The sequence below is a fragment of the Mustela nivalis genome (assembly GCF_964662115.1).
Source record: "Mustela nivalis genome assembly, chromosome: 14".
Lineage (NCBI taxonomy): Eukaryota > Metazoa > Chordata > Mammalia > Carnivora > Mustelidae > Mustela > Mustela nivalis.
The window spans coordinates 77585140-77597673 of NC_139033.1; the positions used below are offsets into that span (position 1 = coordinate 77585140).

The window sequence follows — 12534 nt, forward strand, 5'->3', positions numbered from 1 at the left end:
TCGTGGAATGTACTTAAAAAACTTACAAAAGGCAAATATCTGGGCCCCAGCCAATATCTGATGAATCAGAATTTCTAGGGAACTAGTTGGTCATCCATGCAGCTCACATGTGTCCAGGTGATTCTTATTATCAAGAAATTTGGGGAAGTAATTTTATGCCATATGCTTTCCTCACAAAACACTTTTCCATAAATTGTCACTTTCTCAATATAAACTTGTAAGGTTTGAGACCACCACCTTGAGAGAGGAGCCCCTGAGAACTGTGGTCCCCGCTGTGTGTTGGCCCAGCGGGCCTCCTCCCTCAGAGCACCCGCAGCCTCAGAGACCGCCTCCACAGTACTTCCCTGCATGACATGCCCCTGTCTTGCACCCACAACCCTCCTGGGGATGCCGCTAATGTGACTTTGGTTTCGTGTACCAGCCATGACCATCAGACTGTGAGCCAAGGCAAGAAATACGGCTTCCATGCCTTTGTGTTAACATCTAGCACAGTATACGCATTCACTTTATTGTAATTTAAGATTAAGTGCGTGATTAAGGCTAAATGAATGATTAGTGAGACTGAAGATAATAACAAAATGTCAACTGGCATGTAGAGTAAATCTCAAGCTTGCAAAGATGTTTTATTCCTTTCCTTCAGCCAGTAAAACTTTACTGAGCTGACACAGTTGACTGGGTCCCATAGGAGCTGCTCAGGATGCTAGAATAAGGTGCGATCCCTTCCTCAAAGAGTAACCCAGTCTCTCAGAGCTTTCTAGAAATTAGAAACATAGTTGCATATAAAAAAGAGGATAGTGTTTTTCATATATATATATATATATATTTTTACATATACCATAGTTATATATAACATAAATAAATTACTATATATAAATAAATATATATTATAAAAATAGAAATAAATATTATAAGTAAAAATTACTATATGTAACAAAAATATTATAAATAAATAAAATTACTATATATTATAAATAAACATATTATAAATAAATATATAATAAATTTATTTAAACATAAATAAATTACCATATATATTATAAATAAACATATATACACATATGCATATGTATCCACTATATATATGTGTGTGTGTGTGTGTGTATATATATATATATATATATATATATAAAATCTAGGTCCTTCCAAAGTGGTGTCCCTCTGATAAGAGATACTGATGTAAAATAAAGGCCTCTATACTAAATTCCTTCTCATGGGCTCTTCTTCCTCAGACGCCCATGAAGAGAACCTTGTAAAGGTTTAATGTTTGACCCCACAATGACCTGAGAAATGACTCTGAAAGTTTGTGAAAACAAGCAGCCTGCTGATGGCCTTATATAAGGATGAGGATTTCACTGGGTTTGTTGACTTTGTTCTCATTTTGCCATTTACTGATAGCAATTTTTGAGAAAGGGTATCTTTTGTACCAATCAAAATTAATAAACTATGAATGGAAACATCATTGTGACAGAAGCATCAGTGACAGGCTTCTCTGGTTGAGAATGAGCCAAGCCTTCAAAGCAGAAGAGGTCCCTGAAGGTATAAATCAGCAATTCAGAGGTACACAGTGTTGGGGCTGCTGGTCACAGGTGAACACTGCCCCTGGAATTATGTGGCCTAGCTTCCTTCCTGTCCCCATCCGATGTGAAACCCTGGACACTTGTGTTTGTTTTCAGCCAATAAGATTCAAACATATCATAGCCTGGGTTTGGCACATGGCTCCTTCCAGGAATCAGTGTTTGGCCTTCTTCCCCAACTGTACCCATAAATAGAGAAAGAGTTCAAATAAAATCTTATGAGGCGCCAAGTTAGAACCGATGGAACCAAAACATTCCGAAATGAGGTGCTAAGCCAGCCAGGTAGAAATTTCAAATCAAAATAGTTGATGGGAAACCGTTTAGAGATCTTTCCAAGCTCTCTGGGAGAGTACAGATGGGTCAAGATGGTGAAGGTGACAGGAGGGAGTGTGAAGAAATTTCTTCATAAGAGGTGCTTCTGTCAGTGCTTGCCCATCACCCTCCCCACCAGACGATGGGGGAGGGAGGAAGGGATGCTATATTCTCTCCCCAAACCCCAAGCAAAAAGCTTCAAGAAGCACCAGACGGAGATGCTAATTTGTGTATTAGGGAGTCTGGACACCATTGTCCAACTTCGCCCAGAAAGCCCAGCTGTCACGGACTAGGTGACCAGGACAGGAATTGCCTCATTGTGAGACACATACTCTAACAGAGCACAGACTGTGTGAGTGTATCCCTTAGACCTGAAGGGGGAAGAGAGAGCACCAGAGCCATCCCAAGTCCTGCTCCGGGGACATTCGTGCGTGGGGGATGGGACTCCGACAGAAAGGGTCAGGAGGAGCAGATGCTGGGAAACCAGGGGCTAGAGGAGGCCCAGGAGAGAAAGGGGAGATTTAATCAGCTCCGGGTCAGTGTGAGGCCATCCTAAGACAGCACACCGCCATTCCCACCTGAGGCTGTGGTCCAGCGTGGGAGACCTTGTAATAGCCCTTATTTCACTGGAAGGAGGGACAGGGAGGGAGGCAGTGAAGGAGGTGTGTGTGAGAAAGAAAGAAGCTGCTAGAAGAGGTAAGATATATCTCCACATCGCCACATGGTAAGAGATAGAGTGTTGTGTTGGTGAGGATGCAGAGAAAGGGGAGTGCTCTTGCACTGTTGGTGGAAATGTAAATGGCTGTAGCCACTGTGGAAAACAGTGTGGAGATTCCTCACAAAGTTAAAAATAGGTCATCTAATTAGCAAGATAGGAAACAACATGTGTTGAAGGGGATGTGGAGAAAGGGGAACCCTCTTAGGCTGTTGGTGGGAATGCAAGTTGGTGCAGCCACTTTGGAGAACAGTGTAGAGATTCCTCAAGAAATTAAAAATAGAGCTTCCCTATGACCCTGCCATTGCACTCCTGGGTATTTACCCCAAAGATACAGTATAGTGAAAAGAAGGGCCATCTGTACCCCAATGTTTATAGCAGCAATGGCCACGGTCACCAAACTGTGGAAAGAACCAAGATGCCCTTCAATGGATGAATGAATAAAGAAGATGTGGACCATATATACAATGGAATATTATGCCTCCATCAGAAAGGATGAATACCCAACTTTTGTAGCAACATGGACAGGACTGGAAGAGATTATGCTGAGTGAAATAAGTCAAGCAGAAAGAGTCAATTATCATATGGTTTCACTTATTTGTGGAGCATAACAAATAGCATGGAAGACAAGGGGAGTTAGAGAGGAGAAGGGATTTAGGGGAAGTTGGAAGGGGAGGTGAACCACGAGAAACTATGGACTCTGAAAAACAATCTGAGGGGTTTGAAGCAGCGGGGGGGTGGGAGGTTGGGGGAACAAGGTGGTGGGTATTAGAGAGGGCACAAATTCATGCTGAAAATAAAGAAATAAAAATAAAGAAAGAAGAAAGAAAGAAAGATTAAAAAACAAAACAAAACAAGTAAACCTTTGCTATGTAAACCGCCCCCCCCCCCCAAATAGGTCCTCTACCCTAGGATGTGGCAATTGTACTGTGAGGTATTCACCCAAAGAATACAAAAACACGAATTCAGAGGGATATGTGCACCCTGATGTTTGTTGCAACGTTATTTACAATGGCCTAATTATAGAAACAAACCAAGTCCCCAGTGACTAATGAATGGATAAGGAAGATGTGGTATTGGAGTATTACTCAGCCATAAGACAATAAAATCTTGCCACTGGCAACAATGTGGTTGGAGATAGAACATATTAGTATACTAAGCAAAGTGAGTCAATCAGAGAAAGACAAATACCATGCGATTTCACTCATCTGTGGAATTTAAGCAACAAAACAAATAACCAAAGGGAGGAAAAAGAAAGAGAGAGACAAAGCAAGAAACCAACTCTTAACTATAGAGAACACGTGGGGGATGGGTGCTTGTGATGAGCGCACGGGTGATGTATGGAAGCGCTGAATCACGGTATTGTACACCTGAAACTAATATCGCACTGTGTGTTAGCTAACTGGAATTTAATAAAAACTTAACAAAATAGAAAAACTTCCATCTTCTTGAGAAAAAAAAAAAATTAGAGTTTGGTTCTTTTCTGTGACCAGACCAGTCTAATTAATGGAGTAAGATTCTGTTTGCTCTCTGAGGTAACTATAGGACTTTCTATGGGCTGGAAATGATCAGAAAGTTTTGCGTTCAGGGACATGGAGAAAACTTTCTCTGTCGAATACATTTTAAAGGGAACGTAGAGGTCTGAAATGAAGTAATTTTTATGAGGACACCCCACATGTTCTGATTGCTTGATACTGCAGTGACATTAGTAAGAATAGGCCATGAAGGGAAGCCCAGAGACCAAAGTCAGTGCACAGGAGAGACTTCATGATGTCCAAGGATCAGGCAGGAACTCACCCTTTGGGGCCAGGGAGCCCTCCTGTGGGCGGGATAACAAGATGTGAAATGAGGGTGACGCACTTTGGGCTTAGCTTTCTCACAAGGGGATTCTGGCAGAGGTTAGCAGCAATGGAAGCAGTATTTCTCTAAGGCATGAGTGCCTTATGTGTCTTAAAGTTATAGGTGAAAGAGATGGAATTAGGGAGGAAAATTCTGGAAGTCTACACAATGTATGAATCTGGAGAGGGAAATGGTTGTATGCCATCAAAGGCCTTTTTCCTAATGGTGTAACAGATGAACAGGTCATGATGCTTTATCTACTTGACAGTCTATGAACAAGACATTCTTGGGACTCATTAAGATGATTTTAACAAATATAAGTCTGCCTTTTATTTAGGATTTGTAAGAAAGGGTTATCATTGAACTCTTCCTTTCTCTTTCTGAACTCCAAAGGATGGATTTCAGATAGTGGATTTTCTGTGCTCTACTCACACTAATTTTCTTCATTTAATGCTGATTCCTGTCATAAACTGTCTTCTTTGCAACAACTTCTCATGCCATCCGAAGACATCTCTGCATCAGATTTGGTTAACTCTGAAATGGCCTTTGCTTTTTGCAGCCAAATGCCTTCTCTTGCCCTTCTTCATTGCTCTTTAATACTTTATCCTCAAATTCTTTCTGAATTGGTCAATTAATGGCTACAGTTAAAATGCTTACACATCTTTGTCTTCAAGGAATACACATAGTAGGCTTGATTTTAGTTCTAATTAGTGTGTATACTGTTAACAATGGAGAGCATGTCCCTCTCTGCTATAAATCTCACAGGTAGAATAGTTTCTATTTTTTTCCACACCTGGCAGTGATCATGGAGGCATTCCAGATGGTTTGCATGAAGTCGAGAATGTTCTAGTTTAGACTAGGGAGCTCGAATTAAGGTTCATCCTTTGTTACCTACTTGTGAACCTTTTAGGTGTATGGTGGTACGGTTATATGATGTTATTATTTAACTTTTTTAAAAATTAGAGGCAGTGGGTTCCCTACTGAATTTTTAGAAGGCAAAGACTCCTCAAATTGTCACTCAAAACTAGTTCAGGGAAATGAGAAACATGTTTCAATTATCTGCTGAATAAATTGAGAGTTAATATCTTCACAGTCAAGGTCAAAGAACTATGGGCTGAATGGTGGCTCTTCTCCTTCCAGAGGAGAAAACAGAACCACAATATAAGGTTGAAACGTAGTGTCTTGTCTCAAAACATCCAATAATAAACAAGGTGAACTCTGGCACAGATTTTATTAAATTTGAGGGCTGAGTTTACTCCTTGGTCACATAAACTGGAATATTACTGCTTTCCTCAGAGAGATTTTATGCATGGGTAGTACAGAAGGGCAGCCTGCTCTCACACAATTCAACTAAAGACTCTGAAAATAAGTCACCTTTCTGATATGACCAAACCAATCAGGAACTAAGCCAGAAGCTTCTTTCAGCCCTGCTATCTTTCCCATGTCTCAGGACAACCGTCCTTTGGTTTTCTGCATGTCAAAGCGTACGTGCTGTCTCTAAGTGTTGGTGCTCTAATGTAATGGGGATTTCATTTAAAATAAAATCATAGAGTTGCGAAAGGTAAATGATGATCCGCTGTGGTTTTGTTTGGCCTGAAGACAATAACAAATGTCCACTTGCCTCTTTCACAGAAACCCAGATAATGTATGATGAAACGATTTTGATGATATGCAACTCCAAAATCCACCACACGAACACCTGCAGCTTGTGGAAATATTCCAGGAATTTTAAGAAGAGCACAGTGAGACGGTCAATCACCAGATGCCATTTGTTCCTTAAATCTGCAAAATAGTAAATTCACCCAAGAGCATAAAACGTTGTGGGTTTGTTTGTTTGCAGTATTATTTAAAGAAGATCTTGTAACATTCAGATGGGAAGGAGAAGGTGCAAAGTAATAGTAGAGGATGTATTTAACGAATACCAAAATCTGGAGGAAACGTGGTCTAAAGCTCCCATGGCATGATGATTTAGACACGCACTGAGACTCTGAGGGACAGGTTGCTTTCCTTAAATTTGTTTAATCAGGGTGAAGAAGTATTTTTTGACCTCTTAAAGCTGAGCTATAATCCCCTAATTTCTTGGGAACATTAGGTAGCTGAGTTCCCTTGAAATGACATCTTTCTTGCTTCTGTAAGTTCTAGGGGCTTAAAGAGGGAGTGGATCAAGCTCACCGGTCACCCCAGAAGAATGAGGGCCAAGAATCTCTGTCTCTTTGCAACTGAGAATGAACACTGAGTGTCTGAATGACCCAGTCCCAATTCCCGAAATGTGGTCAGACTCACCCAAATCAAAATTTTTGATCACATTAGTCATTCCCTTCTTTCCACCTTGTGCTAAGTAGTAATACTTTGCAGACTGGGGTCATGCTTCTGTCTATAAGGGCTTTCCTGGTCCATGTGACTGAAAATCACCATAGAAATATTTTGTGGCACCATCATGTTACCACATGTATAGACAAAAAGCTCACCAGCCCAGACAGGTAAGACCTGAGCCTCTCTTTAAGGAGCTTCTTCTTCACATGGCTGGGGTGGTTGTAGCAGTTATTGTCTTCAGTTCTGAAAGTTTCAGTAAGGTCCCAGTTATTGTGAAAAATGCATATTTACAAAGTGACACAGATAATAGTTGATACAAAGATGTCAGTCATAACCGACCATAATTTAGAGTTGTAGATGGCAAGTGTATGAGGGAGTGCCAGAACAAAGGGCAGTCCACAATTTCTGGGGAGATCCTCTTAGTAAAGCTCAAAACCCTCATGAAGTAGTTGAGCAAATCTTAGTCCTAAGTCCTGGGTCCCATCGAGCTTGGTTCTCCTTCATCCTGAGGAATAACCATTGCTTAGACATGGAAAGGGCCATTCTGGGTCCCTCTAAGGATCTTCTGAGATGAGGGGGTAAAAGGGACCAGGTTTGGGGGAATTTGCCTTTGGGAGGGATCTTCATCCTTGTGCCTTTTCATTTTCTAATCCTTTAAAGCACAGAACCCTGGAACAGACTAAGCGTTCTGCCTTCTCTGCTCTGTTAGATAATGCGTCCTGGTCACCACATACATCTGGTTCTCGTCAAGCCCCATTAAACATTACCTCAAATCTATGAAGAACAACAGAAAAAAGAGCCCAAAGAATAAAGAGGGGGAAAACCTAAGCTGACAAGACAACAAAAAATCCTCTATGAGTTGGCTTGATATGATAATTATCCCATCGCTCCTTTGTTCCTCCAGTTCCCAGGTCCTGAAACAATTGGACCGAATTACAAGTATGTTCTTAATTACCAGTTCCCTGGGGAAGTTCCAGACTGGTTTCTTTGAGAATGCGTTTGAAAAGGCCCTGTCTAGAACCTTCTGAAATTCTACACAGCTGCCTGCCTCTGCTGCTGGTAGGAAACATCCCCAACTGAAGACACAGGTAGGAGCTACACCCACCCTGGGCCTGGTGGGGACACCTCTGGCAGATCAGGAGACGAAAGTCAGTCATCTGCTCTCTTCTCCTACCTCAGATTCACAAGGAAATGATGGGAGCAATTGGAACCACAATGTTGTAGCTATAGCAACTAAAAGACCGCACCCCAACTTTTACTTCATGGACTGGATCAAATCTCTATCCATTGGGAATGTGTCTGTTTCATTCACTGAGTCTGTCAGGCAGGATTTTCTAAGCAGCTACTGGTAGTGGGCAGGTTACCTGAAGTCTCTTCCTCCTCATCCTCCTCTTCCTCTTCCTCCTCTTCTTCCTCCTCCTCCTCGCTGTCTTTCCCAAGCTCAGCCTTCTCAGCCTTATAAGGGCATCCCTCTGATTTGTCGTCCCCAGGCTCGGCCAGCTTCCGGATGTCCGGCTTCTCCAGGCTGGCACTCAGATTCATCATGGCGAGGTCCGGAAGGCTTCCTTCAGGGTGGGCCAGTCTGTTGGCAGAGAGCAGCTGAGTCAGGGGAGGAAAGAGCGCCAGGAGAGATTGGAGTTGAGGGGGCAAGTAAAAGGAGGATAAGTAAAATGAAAATCAGTGCAGGTACACAGGCCTTGCAATGTGGGGTTGTTAGCATCGTCTCACTTTTTTTTTTTTAAGCTCTTTCTAAAAACAAACTGTAAACTCAGTTAGGTCTTGTTAGCTTTTCCAATTCGGGTTCTAGTGATTAGTCACTATTGAGAGCTATCGACACCTAAACTTGACATTTTTCCCAGAGGAGAAAATGGTCAGAGTTTAGGATGTAGAAGCATGAAATGACAATTGTGTAGAGCAAGCATTTCATGGCTTCACGGGGGACTTACTCATTTTGGTGGATTGGTAATTTTTTCTTGATGCTGCTCAAAGTAATTGAAATAGAAAGGAAAAAGAGGAGATGAGAACAGAAGAATTATAAGGAATGTCAGAGATCACACATCATGCTACATATCATCCACTATCGCATTCCTGTATGCGGATGCAGTGGTCCTAACGCCAAGAGCATTCCAAGATGGCGTCAATAGCGTGCTTTGGCTATGAACCCTAGGCTTGGCCACTGAGTTGAGAGAGGGCAGGATTGCAGGTCATAAAGGTGGAGAACAGAGAGACAACAGAGGCAAATCACATCATGCTTTTTAAGGAATGCAGCCAACCATCCCGCAAGAATCCAGTCATTCACACTCCAAATAGGTTTTTAAAAATATATATATATTCTTAAATAACATGTAATCACAATCAACCTTTTGCACAGACTTATCCCACTCTGCCGTCATCTAAATCATAGGCAGTGGAAGCAAAATGCTTTCGGGAGTAAGAAGTCAGTATCACGTGCCGGCCCGCGGGCACCAAGGTTGACTGAGGGACTAGCCATCTTCGGGAGACAGGGTGTGACAGCCCGGGTGAGGCATGGGGACACAGTTTCACCGAGCCTGGACAGCACCAGGGGCATTCCAGCTTATTTCATGTTAGACAGTAACAAGTATCATCTTCCTCCTACATTGTTAAAAAGTATCTTTTTTTACTCATAGCCAATTTGAAGAAACATCTGTGGGCAGTAAGGAAATATCATGGAATCATCTATTGGAAATACTGATAATTTCTCCATTTGTAATAATAAATTTCATTTGTAATAATATATTTCAGCCTGGTTCTAACAGGAAGGACAATTAATAATGTTATCCTATCTGTATAATTGTGGGCTCCAAGTATATTATTTAATCTTTCTGAAATTCATCTTTTTTTCTATAAAATCAGTAAGTTTGACTAGATAAAAATCTACACTTCCTTACAACTCACTGATTTTATATTTGAAACACACCTGTGATGCTGGGAACCTACTGCAATGACTCAGCATTGTCTTTAGACTTTCCGAACCTTTATCATTCAAAAGTAATTCCTCTTAACAGGGTGCCAAGCAGGTAAATTATAGGGTGCAGAAACATTTTGTGAATTGAAGAAAGACAAAATGTCCTGAGGATGTTCCCACATTGGTGGAGGGAGTTATGATGACGTACCCCCTTCTTATTTTCCAAAGCTAGTCAATCCACTCTCCTGTCCTTGGGGAAGTCCCCCCAACTCCTGAAACTTCAATACCACATTTTCACACCAGCACTGCGCATCAAATTCAGGGGTCATATGCGCTGTTCTTGTTTTGCTGGGACTTGGCATATGAAATGGTGTTAAATGTAGAAGCAGTCAGTTGTCACACAATTGTCAATATTTATATGTTCTCTGCAGCACTGGTAGCAGGTGCATTTTATAAGTGAAAAGATACTTCTCATTATGACATTTGGTGGAGGGATGACCATCTTGGAGTGCATTTTTTCCCCTCTACATCAATACTGCCATGACTTTGCACTGACAAGAAAAAAACTTGCCAGGGATTAGAGTTAATCAGTGGAATGAAACTTACAGAGATGAGGCTGTTTCTGCAGCTGTCACTCTGGGTATGTAACAAATAGCCCTCAAGCAAAGAGGCCCTCAGATTGTCTTGCCATAGGTGGGACATATTGAGGGGAGATTAGGGAATGAAGGAATCAAAGAAAAACACTGGAGTAAACCTAGTGGAAGTATGTCTAGAAGATTGACTTCAGAAACTCATAACAGTCCACAAGAGATCGAGGACTAGATAATGCTGGGGAGAGAAAAGAACATAGTATCTGCATCTGAACCAATTATCTGTGTATTTCTGTCTAACACGATCCTTAGGAGGAAACAGGGCATGTAATTCCTGGATGCCTCCTGGAGCAGTCTAACATCAGGAGCTCGTAACGGATGACAGAGAAAGAAGGGAAACCTGTATTGGGCTGTCATTTACTTGACTGTAGGAGTCTGTTAACTGAGAAATTGCATTAGATAATCTGTGTTCATAAAATGTGTACAGATGAAAATATTTTTAATGCCTGATTGGGGTTTACAATTTTAAAAAGGACACCTACGTAAAGCCTTTCATTTTTCTTCCTTTTTTTTAATAGCAGTTTTTTGAAGGTAATACAAAATAATGTTAAAGCACGCTCACTGGAATCAGAAAGACTCAGAATCAAGCCTCAACTAGACAACTACTAGCTAGATGATTTAGAAAAACTCCCTACCCTGTCTCCCAAGTCTCAGTCCACTGATCCGCGAAATGGAGTAATAGCTACTACCTCACAGAATGCTGGGAAAAGTAAGGTGATTTCTGTTAAGCTCTTAACACAGTGCTTAGTACACAGGAAATATTTTTAAAATAAAGAACCATCTGCTCATGATAGATCTTCACGTACCGCTTTTGTTCATTTGTATCATGAGAAGGCGGAGTTAGAAATATACCTATGCAAGGAACCTCACCACACTGGACAAGGGCTCATCTTGGACTCTAACTCTGTCATCAGCACATTGTTAACTGAACTTGTATATTACAACGGCCATTCAGAAGAAAAAGCGCCAATGTTTCTTCCTTGGAAGTCTGTCCCCCCTACTCTCAACCTTCTGTGCTCTCTGCTGACTGCCCTCTACCTACCTTTGCTGAGGCTGGGCTGCTGCACAGGTGGGGCTGTCGGCCCAATGTGGAGTTCATGGGCAGAACCAGCCCCCAGTTTGCCATAGTGAACAGCTGGACTGAATCTCTTGGAAAGCCTAAGTACCTCAATGTAGATACTCCCCCTCTCCCCTGCCCCCAGTCAACTTTCAAATGGGATCCTTGTTTTCCAAAACGTAAATGAGTAACCATGCTCCCTGAAACTTACAATACCTACAATACTGGTAACTGGGTACCGATCCTCATGTGCAAGTTATATAATCAGCATTTGAAGGAGATTTAAACTGGATTCTCCGAGAACTCCCTCCCCCACTTCCTTAAATCCCACTTTTTGCATGCCTTCCCACCCCCACTGTGGAGTTCATTTTCTATTCTTTTGCATTGTCTTTATCCACACCTATAACTTCCTTGCCTTGCTTTTATGATGCTCCAGGCTTGGAGCTGTAATTTTGTCACTGACTGACTGTTTCTCCTGTTGCATTCTAACGAAGCAGGTGATGTTCTTCTTCCTGTGTGGTCATTCACTCTTTCCTTCTGCACCCACAGCTTTCTTTAAACTGTCCTCAATGCATGCATCTCTCCATTTGTATCTACATAATTTTATTCTAATGATGGTTCTGGGGACTCTTCCTTTGAGGGCAGAAAGCCAGTCTTAACGCTCCTGGGCTCCCTTGAAAAGTGTAGCACTGGACTTGGCGTACAATGTGACTCACTGAATATTTGGCCAATGGCTTCTAGGCACTGGATGGGCATTTTTATTTGAAACAGAAGAAACAAATTATGTTACATGGATAGTTGAAGAGGCTTAATTCTGTATTAGGAACTGACTTTGAGTCAATATATGAAACCACATATTAAGGTAGTTTCTGTGAAAGAAAATGGGAAGTCTACCATTACAAAAACTCCTTAGTCTAAATTCTATTCATTTTTATGACTACTCTAATTTGGAATATTTGGCAATGTAAAGTGCATCCACCCTATTCATTAGACTATTAGAGGAAAGAGGTGTATTGCAAATTTCTGGTGTTTATAATTGGTATTTAAATAATCTTTATACTGCTTAAGATTATTTTCTAGAATGCATACACACTTTTAGAAGTGCTCACAGATGAGCACTTGATTAGTAAGTTTAATATCATATCTTA

At 41.4% G+C, this 12534-nt stretch overlaps 1 protein-coding gene across 8 annotated transcripts in view; it reads right to left on the reverse strand.

Annotated features, from left to right (window-relative positions):
• Positions 1 to 12534, reverse strand: part of PIEZO2 (piezo type mechanosensitive ion channel component 2) — a 451232-nt gene that overhangs the window by 87738 nt on the left and 350960 nt on the right. For all 8 annotated transcript variants that reach the window (XM_082697369.1, XM_082697373.1, XM_082697368.1 and 5 more), the window contains 2 exons: positions 8118 to 8335; positions 6062 to 6222 (listed from right to left, as the gene is read on the reverse strand). In XM_082697369.1, the coding sequence (XP_082553495.1) occupies positions 6062 to 6222; positions 8118 to 8335 (379 nt within the window). The remainder of the gene's footprint in view (positions 1 to 6061; positions 6223 to 8117; positions 8336 to 12534) is intronic.